The sequence below is a fragment of the Hyperolius riggenbachi genome, chromosome 5, assembly GCF_040937935.1.
Source record: "Hyperolius riggenbachi isolate aHypRig1 chromosome 5, aHypRig1.pri, whole genome shotgun sequence".
Classification (NCBI taxonomy): domain Eukaryota; kingdom Metazoa; phylum Chordata; class Amphibia; order Anura; family Hyperoliidae; genus Hyperolius; species Hyperolius riggenbachi.
In genome coordinates, this window is record NC_090650.1 from 331,550,781 (window position 1) to 331,565,158 (window position 14,378).

General features: G+C 44.3%; 1 protein-coding gene across 2 annotated transcripts in view; it reads right to left on the reverse strand.

The window, feature by feature from the left end:
• Positions 1-525: 525 nt before the first annotated feature.
• Positions 526-14,378, reverse strand: part of LOC137517720 (ras-related protein Rab-8B-like) — a 48,786-nt gene continuing 34,933 nt past the window's right edge. For both annotated transcript variants that reach the window (XM_068234739.1, XM_068234738.1), the window contains exons 5-6: positions 8,043-8,144; positions 526-1,889 (exon numbers count right to left, since the gene is read on the reverse strand). In XM_068234739.1, the coding sequence (XP_068090840.1) occupies positions 1,809-1,889; positions 8,043-8,144 (183 nt within the window). In that variant the 3' untranslated portion in view covers positions 526-1,808. The remainder of the gene's footprint in view (positions 1,890-8,042; positions 8,145-14,378) is intronic.

The following is a 14,378-nucleotide window of genomic DNA, read 5'->3' on the forward strand; positions in this document are numbered from 1 at the left end:
ATTATCGGGGTCACAAGCCAAAGGTCGGGGCAGGCGGAGATCAAGAGTAGTCAGAGTCACGAGCCAAGGGTCAACACAGGAGATCAGGTAAGTATAGTTCAGCAAGCATACTAGTAACACTAGCCAAACTGCCAGAACAAGGAGCACTGCAGTGAAGGGCAGAGCTGCTTATATACTGGTGGTGATTGAATCTGGCGCCAGAATTAACGCATGCGCAGTGCGCGACGCCCTGCGCGCGACACCCTTTGCGCAAGCGCTGTGCACAACGCAATGCGCGCGCCCACATTCGCGCATGTGCACGCCGCGCAACGCTGAGCGCTATGATGATTTCAGAGGGATTACAAGACCCAGCATCCTCCCGCGCGCATGCGTAGGGACACCTGCCCGGGGACGCTGTGAACAAGTGACATGGTGAGTATGACTGTGGCTTGGTGCAGGCGACAGCTGGGTAAGTTTAACCCTCCCTCACCCACCCGCTCAGGTGCACTAATTATCCGGATGAATTCCGAATGAAACCCATTCGGAATTCATCCGGAGCTCATCCCTGGGCACTCTTTCTCCAGCCTATTCCGAGCTTGGCAAAATAGTGTGCAAGCAAGTAGGGAGGCTGGCATCTTACTATTTGGTCAATTAGACTTAGCTTTAAAAAACCTTTGCTTTTGAAAATAAAAACCCTGAGAATCCCTCTTGAGGAGCTGGACTATTCCAAAACCTGATGGTTCTCTCAAATTTTATCTACTTACTTTTTTGGCTATAGTGATCCTTTAACTCATGATTTATCTCTTCTTATCTGTTTATCTCATAAATTATCTCTCCTTATTTGTTTAGCTCAGGCATTAGCTCTCCTAAAGGTGCCCATACATCGAGAGATTTTCGCAGCCAATCAACCAAGAGACAGATTTCTCTCTGATCAGAACTAATCGGAGAGATATCGGTGGCTGCCATAAATCACAGGCCGATTCCCGATTGATTTCAGCATGAAATCGCACCCTCCCAGTGCCCGTGTATGAGTACTTTACATGTTGGTATCTGCCGCTGTCTCCATCCTCTTTCTCACACATATGCGTCCCATGTGGTGGTATTGCACGCGGGCGCGTGTGATGTGACACATGCCAAATTTATACCGGCAACCACGTGCAGCACATGTGTGTGAGGCAGAGGATGGAGACAGTGCCGGACGACGACAGGTATAGTATTTATACACGGGCACCAGGGGGGCACATTTTACACTAGGAGGGACAGCACTAGGGGTTCTGTCCAGATATTGCACACCATTATCACCATCCACGCTATCTAGTAGGTTGGCCCCTGATTTCGCAGCATGTCCAATCAATACATTGATCAGGCATGCTCTTGGCGACACCAATTTTATCCAATTTGATTATGATCAATGAATTGGATAGTCAATTGGCCGTCAAGTCGTCTGATGTATGGCCAACTTTACAGTTAAAAAATAAGTAAGCTTTGTGAATTAACCCCATAGAGAGCAAAATACCAGTGTGATTAGGACTGTGGCCTGCATACTAGTTCTAGGGAGGTAGCACCTTCAAATAGCACTAGTACACAACAGAGTCTGAGAAATACTGCTTCCTTCACCCTAATCACACAGATGTTTTGCATCTTGCTACAGTGCCTTTCTAATAATAAATATATAAATACATTTGTAACACTGAGTAGCTATAACAGTCAAAAGAGGCTATAGTTAGTGCACCACTGCAGACATCTTTGGCAAGCTTTCCATTACTGAGTACAGCTCTTAGGCAGGCAGATATTTCTGTAGTGCAGCCGGACTGAGTCTGGGGCCACCTTTACCTACACGCTGTACATGAAAGGCTTTTCTTTGGCTCGTCTAAATTCACCACATTTCGATTGTTCAGCGAGGATGACCTCTGAAAAAAATGAATGTCACAATAAACTACAGGACAAATATACGAAGCACAGTATTGTAATAGCAGTCTGATACTGACAATCCAGCAACTAATCTATTAGCCAATTATGTTTATAGACTGGTTTGAATCCTGTTGCAGAATGTATTGAGAGATAAGCCAATCCTGTGATAAGCAGACAACTCCCCAATTTTGGTCTTTCTCCATTTCACTTCTCAAATATAACTGTGTGTCTCCTATATGATTTATTTAACTGAAATTTTTTATCGTAACAACCAACAATTTATACAGGAAAATCATGATGATTAACAAAGTTGACCAAACTTTTGCATCCCACTGTATTTTCTGGTTGAACTCGATGGACATGTCATTTTTCAACCCAACTATGTAATAATAAGAAGAATAACTCTAATAGTATTTTTATATCGCTTTTACCCCTGGCAATTCAAAGCACTGTGACCCTGCATTCTGCAGTCTCAAAGGCTCGGGAAAAGCTTTTTAGCCTTTTTTTAAAGCTGTGCAGAGAAGAAGCCTCTCACACTGATTGTGGAAGTGAGTTCCATAGAGTAGGGGCTGCATAGGAAAAGGCCTAAGCACCAAATGTTTTAAGTGGATTCTGGGAATAACCACATTTGTCTTATTGGCAAACCGGAGGGTGTGTGGAGGGACAATAGTTTATTTATTTATTTATTTATTGTATTTATAAAGCGCCAACATATTACGCAGCGCTAGACAATAAATAGGGATACATACAATATTTAGGGGTGACATACAGCAAAATGACAATACCTGAATACAAGAAAGATCAGATCATGCAGCACAGTATGAGTACAAGGTAATGCTTAGTCAGTCACTGGATGGAGCATGGAGATTAGGCAAGTTAGGTTCACTCAGATGCCTAGCATAAGTTCACAGTAGTGGAGGTGCATGATCAGGTTGGACACAAAAGGAGGAGGACCCTGCCCAAAGGCTTACAATCTAAAGAGAGAGGTAGGGACATGAGAAGTAGGAGACCAGAGTTCAGCTGTGGGTTTAGAGCACTTGTGAGGGGTAGTAGGCCAGAGTGAAAAGGTGAGTTTTGAGGGCTTTCTTGAAGATGTTGAAGGAGGGGGCTGCCCTAATGGGTGGAGGTAGGGAGTTCCATAGTGTTGGAGCAGCTCTTGAGAAGTCCTGGAGGCGTGCATGGGACTGGGTGATGCGGGGGGGGGGGCGGTTAGGCGATGTTCATTGGAAGAGCGGAGTGAGCGGCTAGGTGTGTACCTCTGCGTAAGATCGGAAATGTAGGTTGGACAGGTTTTGTGGACAGATTTGTAGGTCAGACACAGTATCTTGAATCTGATTCTGGACTGGATAGAAAGCCAGTGGAGGGATTCAAGGAGGGGATCCGCCATGGTGGAGCGATGGGAGCAGTGGATAATTCTGGCTGCTGCATTCATGATGGACTGCAGTGGGGCTGTTCGGGTCATAGGGAGACCAGACAGCAGGGCATTGCAGTAGTCAAGGCGGGAAATTATGAGGGCATGGATGAGGAGTTTGGTGGTGGCAGAGGTCAGGAAAGGGCGAATCTTACAGATGTTACGAAGGTGGAAGCTGCAGGACTTTGTGAGGTTTTGGATGTGGGGAGTGAAGGAGAGTGCGAAGTCCAGGGTGACACCCAGACAGCGGGCTTGAGAGGTAGTTCCATTAGATCTGCTATGTACTTGGGTCTCATGTGGTTTAGAGCCTTGAATGTCAGCAGGCAGAACTTAAAATTAAATCTTTAAATGGATTCTCCATTTTACTGGCAACCAACGAAGAGTTTGCAGTACTGGGGAGATGTGTGAGCTGTGGGGGGCATTGGCTAGGAGTCTGCCTGCTGCATTCTGTAAGTTGTAAGGGACACAAATCTGTATCTGAAGATCCAATGAATAGGGCATTGCAGTAGTCCAGTTGAGAGGATACAAATGCATGAACTAGAGTAGATTTTCAGCTGGGATGAGGTGTTTAATTCTTGCTATATTCCACAGATAGAAAAATGAGGACTTCATGACAGCTGACACTTGCTGTCTGAGTGTTAGCTTTCCATCCAGGATCACCCCCAGGTTTCGTAGAGTCTTTATACTGCACAGTATCTCCCCCAATTGCTAGTTTGAAGTGGGGAGACTTTTGGACTTCATCTATCATGTGTTGTAAGATACTAAACAACGGCCAACAGCCATTGCTCAGGGGAAAGCCTGCATGTTGAATAAGAGTCAGCTGGATAACGTATGGGTAAGGTTGTTGTCTTTGATGTGGGGTTTGAGCCTTTTGACAAGCCAGTACGTAAAACAGTAAGGAGTCTTTGGGCAAGGCCCCCTACCCTGGTTGCCCTTGGAGCGCCTTAAGTGACTGTAGCTCTGGTGCTTTGAGTTCGCCAGGAGAAAAGCGCAATATAAATATTACGTGTCTTGTCTTAATATGCAAGAGGAGCAGGAAATGAAACGCTACTCCCCGCAATGCGCACACACACGCACCCCGCTTGTTCGTTCCCCACCACTGTCTGAAGTATATGCACACAGGGAGCTGCTTACTTGGCAGTTGGAAAAAGCTGTTATTTCCCGCAGTGCAATTATAACCTCTGTGAACCACACACAGCAAACTGTCATATCTGGCCCTCTGTTCTAACTGCCCTGGCTGCGCACATGCTCAGTACAAAAAAGCCAGGGACACAACCATTCAGTTGATGACGCAGGGACACTTGCATTTTATTGTATAGGATTTTTAAAAAGTGCCGTTTGTAATAATGGCTGGTGAATAATATGGACAAACAAGACGGTGGAAATGCTTGGCATATGGAAACATTGAACACTTTACCTGTTCATTTCTATCAAGTTGAGTGTGGCAGCAGTACAAGTTGGAGAGAGTCCTGGTAAAACATCTATTCTGAACATCCCTGCTGCTCCTCCTTATACTATAGTATTTTCAATACATGAATGTAAACTACCTGGTGCAGGAAATGTTTGTTGCAGGTCTCCTCACTGCAGACTTGCAGTTGTTACACAAATCTGATGCAAATGACACACTAGCCTGACGGTTTTATTCATAATGCCCTACAACCACTCTAGTGTATACTGGCACACTGGCATAAATGAGAGATATCCCAAAAAAGTGGTTGTGGAATGTTAAATGCATTTAGCTCCCGGAAAATTAAAACTAAAATGGGGCTAAATTCAGAACTGTGATTATGTTGTATTATTAATAAGAGGGTCATTTGAAATCTTTTCTGTTTCAAAATTTTTATAAAATTTTCATAAAGTTATTTACAAACATTTGCAAAATGAAATTTGCAAAATAAAAGGGCAAAGCACAGGAACTGAGAAAAATAGCAAGTACCGTATTTTTCGGACTATAAGACGCTCCGGACCATAAGACGCACCTAGGTTTAGAGGAAAAAAAAGCAGGAAAAAAACAAAAATACTAACCTAGTGCATCCATGGTCCAGGGGTGTCTTGTGGAGCTTCATACCCAAGCTGTCTATCAATTGTGGAGCAGCAGTGGGGCAGTGTACTACACTAACTCCTGCTGCATCTGCCCCACCAGCTACACTTACTTCTGGGCAGCAGAAAGTCACATGCAAAATCACTATTGTAACACTGCCCTGCAACATCCAAGCATACCACTTTCTATTCCATATTATCAAACCGAAGTACCACAAGAAATAGCATACCCCACATACAGCTGCCACTGATAATGAGCCCCTCCATTGTTATAGGTGTATAGGGTGACTGACTGCATTCAGCATTCCCAGCTCTATTGGCTGCTGCTGTATGAATTCCCTCCAAGCTGCTCTTAAGATTCCAGCGAGAGCTGCCTGTGATCTGGCCACCTCAGCTTTATATAATCCATGGTTTTCACATGAATAGAAACTAACGAGCCCAGACCCCCCTGCACGTGGCGTCCGATCCGGCTTACCCTGCAAGAACTGCCTGCGATCTTGTCACCTTAGGATTAATGGTGTTGCAGTAAAAGACCACACATCCATAAGTAGTAACGAGTGCAGTTTCCCCTGCACGTGCCGTCTGCATCCTAGCCGGTTTGCACCGCCCCGAGTCCCATCCTATTGGCCGTCAAGTATGCAACAGCTGTATTTGGCTGCGCTCACCACTAGCCGGTTTGCACCGCCCAGCGTCCCATCCTATTGGCTATCAAGTGCGCATCCACTGTAATTGGCTGCGCTGATCTCCACAGTTCTCCGAGAACTTGCATCTGCGACCAATTGGAGCAACTGTAATGTGAAAGACGCAGCAGGAGAGGCCAATGACGCCCGAAGATGAGCGCAGCCAATTACAGCAGATGCACACTGAGGACGGCCAATAGGATGGGACGCTGGGCGGTGCAAACCGGCTAGTGGTGAGCGCAGCCAATTACAGCGGATGCACACTGAGGACTGTCCGATAGGATGGGACTCGGGGCGGTGCAAACCGGCTCGGATGCAGATGCCACGTGCAGGGGAAACTACCGTACGCTCGTTAGTACTTATGGATGTGAGATCTTTTCCCGCAACACCATTAATCCTAAGGTGATAAGATTGCAGGCAGTTCTTGCAGGGTAAGCCGGATCGGACGCCACGTGCAGGGGGGACTGGGCTCGTAAGTTTCTTTTCACGTAAAAACCATGGATTATATAAAGCTGAGGTGGCCAGATCACAGGCAGCTCTCGCTGGAATCTTAAAGAGCAGCTTGGGGAATTCATACAGCGCTAGGGTAGGTTAACCAATAGGCAAATTTGAAGTCCAAAAAATGTACATTTGGACTATAAGACGCACCCACTTTTCCACCCCACTTTTGGGGGAGAAAAAGTGCGTCTTATAGTCCGAAAAATACGATAGTCATTACGTTACATTAGTCTCATCATAGGCTTCACAATCCTAGAGTGTCACTCTAGTGTCCTACTAGTTTGGTTCCAAGCGTCACCCATATACACATCTTGGTGGCCGTGGCCAGTAGAGGAAACCTGGAGAAGCGGCCCACTGGGAAAAAGAAGGCAGCCTAACCAAGGTAAGTAGTAGCAGTAGGATATTGTACCGTGTGAGCCATCAGTAAAAGCAAGAAGTTTTAAATCAGGATGATACCATTTATTGGCTAACTACAAATGAATTAGAATAAACAAGCTTTCGGCCTTGCAGCCGTCGTTGGGTTTACATCCTGTTAGTTTGCAGGCTGATGGTACAGACAGCTTTATACATGCAACATCAAAAGGGAAAACAGATTTTTTTCAAGCATAAATACATGTCATTGAGATGCCTTATGTAAAACAGAACATCTTAATGGGGTTGGAGGTTGTTAGCTGAGATAAGGATCCTTGTTTACTCCATGCTCACAGACCTGGGAGTTGAACTGACACAGAGGTATCATAAATTTTGAGTTCACAAGTTCAGCTGTATAGGCTGAGAAAGAGTTTAAATATCGTCAGCCTCATACCAATATAAAAAGTTTTTGTCCTTATTCAATTCAACCCATTTATTAATTTTGATTCTGCTATTAATCGATCATTTGACGTTTTCAAGCCACCCTTCAGGGCAGTGACACGAAGATCATACATGCTGTGTCCGAACGGACACAGCATGTATGATCTTCGAGTCACTGCCCTGAAGGGTGGCTTCAAAACATCAAATGATCAATTAATAGCAGAAACAAAATTAATAAATTGGTTCAAAGCTGTGGACAAGGGCTTGAATAAGGACAAAAACTTTTTATATTGGTATGAGGCTGACAATATTTATACTCTTTCTCAGCCTATATAGCTGAACTTGTGAACTCAGAATTTACGATACCTCTGTGTCAGTTAAACTCCCAGGTCTGTGAGCATGGAGTAAACAAGGTTCCTTATCTCAGCTAACAACCTCCAACCCCATTAAGATGTTCTGTTTGACATAAGGCATCTCAATGACATGTATTTATGCTTGAAAAATATCTGGTTCAAAGCTGTGGAGACACAGGAGGAAAATGATTGGGGGAGAACATCTACAAGACGTCCTGGAACATGGACGCACCAGGTGTAGTATAATTTTTTTTGCCTGTTTTTTGCCCTCTAAACCTAGGTGCATCTTATATTCCAAAGTGTGTTATATGCCAAAAAATATGGTAATTATATAAACTGCACAGGGAACGCTGTTCTGTAAATGTTGCGCTTACTAACCTTTTCATGTATGGCGTTTGCCAATAAGAGGAATGCTTCATCAATATTGGTGTTTTCCTTGGCACTGGTTTCAAAAAATGGTATGCCATATTGCCAAGCAAGCTAGAGAAAAGTAATCATACAGTCAGTGACTATCCGATAGTTTAAATAACAGCAGCTTATACAGCACAAGTACATCGTCTCTGCTTTTGCTCATAGTTCATAATTTATTTGACAATGCCAGAGAAACAGGTCATTATCAGGTTTCTGATCTAACAATTGCGCACACAATTATATACTGACAGTCGTTTGAAATGTTTGGAGTTCATCTGATCTGAAGTTTTCTGCTGCTTTGTAGTCAGTGCTCTAATTACAAGTGTGATGTGAAGTGACGAGAAGTGAAAAAAAAAGCAGAGTTAGTACCTGCTAACGATGTTTTGAACAATCCTTCAGGGCAAGGTGAGACGTCGCCCCTCCCAGACGCAGGAACAGACAGCACTTCCCCTATAAAACATTGAAACAGTTAGTCCACCCTCAGTGCGTTTAGACAAGTACCGACAGGTGAACAACCAACTAACCCACACAAAGTGCAATTATCAGACAAAGACAAAACACCCGGGTGGGATCGTTGCCCTGAAGGATTGTTCAAAACATCGTTAGCAGGTACTAACTCTGCTTTTTTCCCACAATCCTTCAGGGCAAGGTGAGACGATTAACAAGTAATACAACCTCAGGGTGGGACCACTGCTTGGAGAATCTTCCTTCCAAACGCTTGGTCATGAGCCGACAATGCATCCACTCGATAATGGCGAATGAATGTAGAAAAGGTCGACCATGTCGCTGCCTTGCAGATTTGCTCAGGAGAAGCTCCTGCCCTATTGGCCCATGAAGCTGCCATGGCCCTTGTAGAATGAGCTTTAAAAGAAGCTGGAGGATCTACCTTCATTACTCTGTAAGCCTCAATAATAGCTGACCTGATCCAATTTGCAATTGTAGATTTAGATGCAGCCTGCCCTGCACTCTTGCCTGAAAATAACAAAAATAATGAATCTGATTTCCTAAACTTAGCCGTCCTGGCTAAATATTCTAACACCGATCTTCTAACATCCAATGTGTGAAATACTCTTTCCTTCTCACAACTTGGATTTACACAGAATGTAGGCAAAACTATATCCTGTGATCTATGAAATTTGGACATCACTTTTGGACAGAATTTCGGGTCAGTCTGCAGCACCAACCTATCCTGAAAATCCTGAAAATAGGGATTTTTAACTGATAAGGCCTGCAACTCACTTACCCTTCTTGCTGAAGTTATTGCAATTAAGAAGACTACTTTAAGTGTGAGATTCTTAAGGGAACAATCTGTCAATGGCTCAAACGGCCCTCTAGATAAGCCCTGCAAAACTATGGATAAATCCCAGGGAGACACATACGGTCTAAAAACCGGAGATTTCCTCGATACAGCTTTCATGAATCTTAAAATTAGAGGAGATGAAGAAATCGGAAGACCCGACAGAGCCGAAAGGGCTGCCATCTGAACTTTTAATGTACTGACCGACAACTTCTTATCCCATCCATCCTGGAGAAAATCCAAGACTGCTGGGATAGACAGGTTATTAAACTTTGACTTTTTCAACCAAAGGTGAAAAGTCTTCCAGTATTTTAAATAGATCTTTCTCGTAACTTCTTTCCGACTTCCGATCAATGTCAAGGCTGCTTTATTGGACACTTCCAACCCCCTTAACCAGTCTAATTCAGGATCCAAGCTGCCAGATTCAGGCGCTCTGGATGAGGATGCCACAGGTTTCCCTGAACTAGCAGATCCGGCATCAGAGGAAGCATCCAGGGCTCCTCGACTGTAAATGACTTCATCATTGCAAACCAGCTCCTTCTGGGCCAGCGAGGCGCAATCAGAATCATGCGTCCTCTCAGATCTCTCCATTTCATGAGAACAGCCGGGATCATGTTTATAGGTGGAAACACATAAATCAAAGGAAAGTTCCATTGGTGATTGAACGCGTTTACTCCAATCGCATTGTCTCTCGGGTTCAAAGAATAATACCTTTGCACCTGCGCATTCTCCTGTGTTGCCAACAGATCCACTGATGGTGTTCCCCATCTTTCTGCAATCTGTAAAAATATTCTCTTGTTTAGGGACCATTCTGAAGTCAGAATTGCATTTCTGCTCAATTTGTCTGCATCTATGTTCAATGTGCCCTTGAGATGGACTGCTCTCAAGGACAACACATTCTCTTCTGCCCAAAATAAAATCTCTTCCGCTTCTACCTGCAATAACAGGGATTTCGTGCCTCCCTGTTTGTTTAGGAACGCCACAGTTGTAACGTTGTCTGACTGAACTAGGACATGCGATTGACACAGAATGGTCTGTGCTTGCATCAAAGCCAATTTCACAGCTCTCAATTCTCTCCAATTCGAAGACATTTGGGACTCTGTTTTTGACCATTTGCCCTGGAAGGCTATATGCCCTACATGAGCCCCCCAACCCCACGAACTTGCATCCGTGGTTAAAATTTGATCTACTGGATCTACACTGATGCTGGAATTCTCACACGTCTCTCCAGACTTTGAGGCTGACCGTCCCAATTCTCCAGCAATACACGCTGGAGTCTCCTTATATGAGATAGTGCCCATGGCACTGCCACCATTGTTGAGGACATCAACCCCAACACTCGGGAGACCAATCTTAGCGTAGGTCGCAATTCCTCCTGCAATTTTTGAACTGCCAATTTCACCTTTTCCACCTTCTCCTGTGGAAGAAACAACTTTTGACTTAAAGAATCTATCAAAATACCCAGAAACACCATACTTTGGCTTGGATCTAGGCATGATTTTTCTAGATTTATAATCCAGCCCAAGGATTGTAAATGAGTTGACACCATCTGCAGATGATGTCTTAATTGTGCCTCTGAACTTCCTAGTATCAGTAGGTCGTCCAGATAAGGCACTACAATGACTGACTCTTCTCTTAATGGCATCAGAGCTTCCCCTAGGATCTTTGTAAATATCCTTGGTGCAGAAGTGATCCCAAACGGGAGGCATAGGAACTGAAAATGCCTTACCTGCCCGTCTATTTGGAGAGCAAATCTTAAGAATTTCTGTGACCTTTTGTGAATTGGGACGTGCCAATAGGCATCTCTGAGGTCTAGAGATGCCATAAATGCTCCGGAAAATAACAGATCTCTTTCTGTAAAAATCGTCTCCATACGAAATCTTTTCTTTCTCATGTATGGATTTAGTTTCTTTAAGTTTAGAATCAATCGGAACTTTCCCGATTGTTTCTTTACCAGAAATATTGTTGAATAGAAACCTTCTTTTTGTTCCTTCCTTGGAACATTGCAAACCACATTCTGATCTAACATACTTTTTAATATTTGTAGGATCTCGGGTAAAAGAGCCGGATCCTTTGGATGTCTTGAAACTATGAATCTTGACGGAGGGGGTAAAGCAAACTGTATGTGATAGCCGAATTTGATTGCCTGCCGAATGAACGGACTCTTTGCCATTATTGACCATCTGTGGGCAAAGTATTTTAGTCTTCCCCCTACCGCCACAAACGAGTCATTGTGGTTTCGTCTGAGATTCAGAGGGCTTAGACCTAAACCCCCCTCTCTTGGATTTGTCAAAGAACCATCTTTTGACTCCTTTTTGCTCCCTAGCAGGTTCTTTTTGATCAGGTTTTGGTTTACGAAAAAAAACGTTTATTTGCTGTTTTTTGCTTCTTAGGAAAGGTCTTTCTTTTATTCGAGGTCCTTTCTAGAGCCAAGTCCAAATCTGGGCCAAGCAACAAATCTCCCGAAAAAGGAACTCCACACAGTCTGTTCTTGGATGCTAAATTACCATCCCAAGTTTTCAACCACAGAGCCCTGCGTGCCACATTCACCAGAGCCGTTGATCTAGCGGTAAATCTAATCGCTTCTGCAGAAGTATCTGCCAAATAGTTAGCCGCCTTATTTAGAACCATGATAGATTCCAATAATTGCTCAACCGAAGCACCCGCAAGAATGCTAGCTTTCAGTTGATTGACCCATAACTCTAGTGTTCTGGCTACACATGTAGAAGCTACCGCAGGCCTAAAGGAGGCTGCCGTCGCCTCCCAAGATCTCTTGAGATAAGCATCAATTTTCTTATCTACCGGATCTTTAAGATCCCCTAGATCCTCAAATGCCAAATCACCCGGTTTGGAAACTTGAGAAAAAGGAGCGACCAATTTCGGACATTTGTCCCAGAGAGCCGAGTCCTCGACAGTGAAAGGAAATCTGCGTTTTACTGATTTGGATAAAAGCAGCCTCTTCTCAGGATCTTTCCACTCTCTGAGAATAGACTGCTTAATAGCATTGTGGACAGGAAAAGTAAGACCTTCCTTCTCCTCCATCCCCTTATATAATTGATCATGTATGGATAACCCAGACACTGCATCCTTATTCAATTCCAACGTATCATTAATAGCTGCAATCAAGGCTTCAGTATCTTCCACACGAAATTTGAACCTAGAAGATGTATCAATTTCAATCTCTCTAGAATCAGACTCTGCCGAACTAACCCCTGTATCCATTTGATCCTGATTCTCATTCTCTGAGATAGGATTAGAAACAGGGTTCGAAACAGGAATAGAAACAGTAGCAACCTGAGAAGTAGAGGCACATGCTACTGTTAAAGAGGATTTAAATGAAGCCAATGAGGAGTTAATCTCCTCCCTAAAAGCCTGCAAAGTCTCCTGTACAGAGGGACCTGACTGCTCTCCTAAAACTTTATCCATGCACTGCTGACACAAAGTTTTGGAATATGGCAATGGCATCTTAACGCTACACATAGGGCTTCGCTTATAGGTAGGAGGAGGCCTCGCCTTATCCCCTGAATCAGCTTGTTTAGCCTAAAAAATAAGTATAAACAAAAGCAGACATAAGCATAACCCAAATGCAACTTAGCGTATGGCTCAGAAAGAGATCCCATACTCTCACCTTCTGAGCGGCTGGGTTACTCTCTGTCTTATCAGGTGCCGACATCCTAAAGGAATCCAGCCAAAAGACAGTTGTCTCTCCTCTGTGAGTAACAGTAATGCCAGCCAGCCCCGCACAGAGTCCTCTAAATACTTCCGCTCTGAATTCCCGGAGGTGGGACCGGAAGTGACGGAGAGACAGCCTGATAGGCTAAAGCGCGTCCTCCGGCATACCCGCCGGAAGTTACGCGTCACAGGGGACCACGTGGAGAAACTTCCGCCATGCGCCTCCCAACGCCCAGCCAGCAAGAGCCCGCCAGCGGCTTACCTGACCTCCGGCACCGACTCCATCCAGAGCGGGAAAGGACGCCATGCCCTCCACACTTGCCCTCCTACATTTAGGAGCAGAAAGGTAGGCAAACTTCACTCGGGTGTCCAGCGTGAAGTGAAGGCTAGATGGCCTCAGTACCACCATCTCAGCCGCCCATGGAATTAAAACCTGCAGCCCAGCACACAGGCTCAATCCCTAGGGGAAATGCCGACCTGCCTGGACGCAGGAACAAACAGCACACTGAGGGTGGACTAACTGCTTCAATGTTTTATAGGGGAAGTGCTGTCTGTTCCTGCGTCTGGGAGGGGCGACGTCTCACCTTGCCCTGAAGGATTTTGGGAAAAACATGTGTTGACTTCAAGCATTAAGTTATCTTAAAGCACAACTAAACCTGAAATTGAACAAGGCAAATTTTAATGACAGATCAATGAATGAATCTAAACAGCATGCAAAAGGCAAAGTGGGAAAAAATACCTGTTCCATGGGCCAAATGTAATTTCAAAACTATATTCCTTATCACATCCTGTTCTGGCTGCAGTTGGAGCGTGACCATTTGCCACCCAAAGTAGGAACAATAGATGCTAGACAACTTTTCCCAGCATCCCTACAACCCCATACACAATATGTGGCAGAAGATGATGGCAAAAGATGATGATGAACATGCGTGTTAATTTTTGCTGAAAAAGTGAACGGAGCCTGCATATGCTGCTGCAAATACTTTTGCTATCCCAGAAGACAGTTTAGGGAGCTCATTCACAAAGCATTGTTGCACGTTTGTCATACCAGTGGATGAATAAGAGCTTGTGTTAGGGACACAGACTTGACATTTACAAAACAATATGTTAAAGTGGACCTGAACTCTTACACAGGACAGAAGGAAACATAAAGAAATGCACCCTGTATGTATTTAGAGTTTAACCTGTCTAATTCCCTCTCATCTGTGCCTAATCACAAGCTGTAATCTGATCACTAAGCTGTGTCAGCTGACTGCCATGGCAGAGATCTCATTTGTAAACTCAGGATGTTAAAAATATGTCAACTTCCATGAAAGCAGAAAGTAGACAAACTG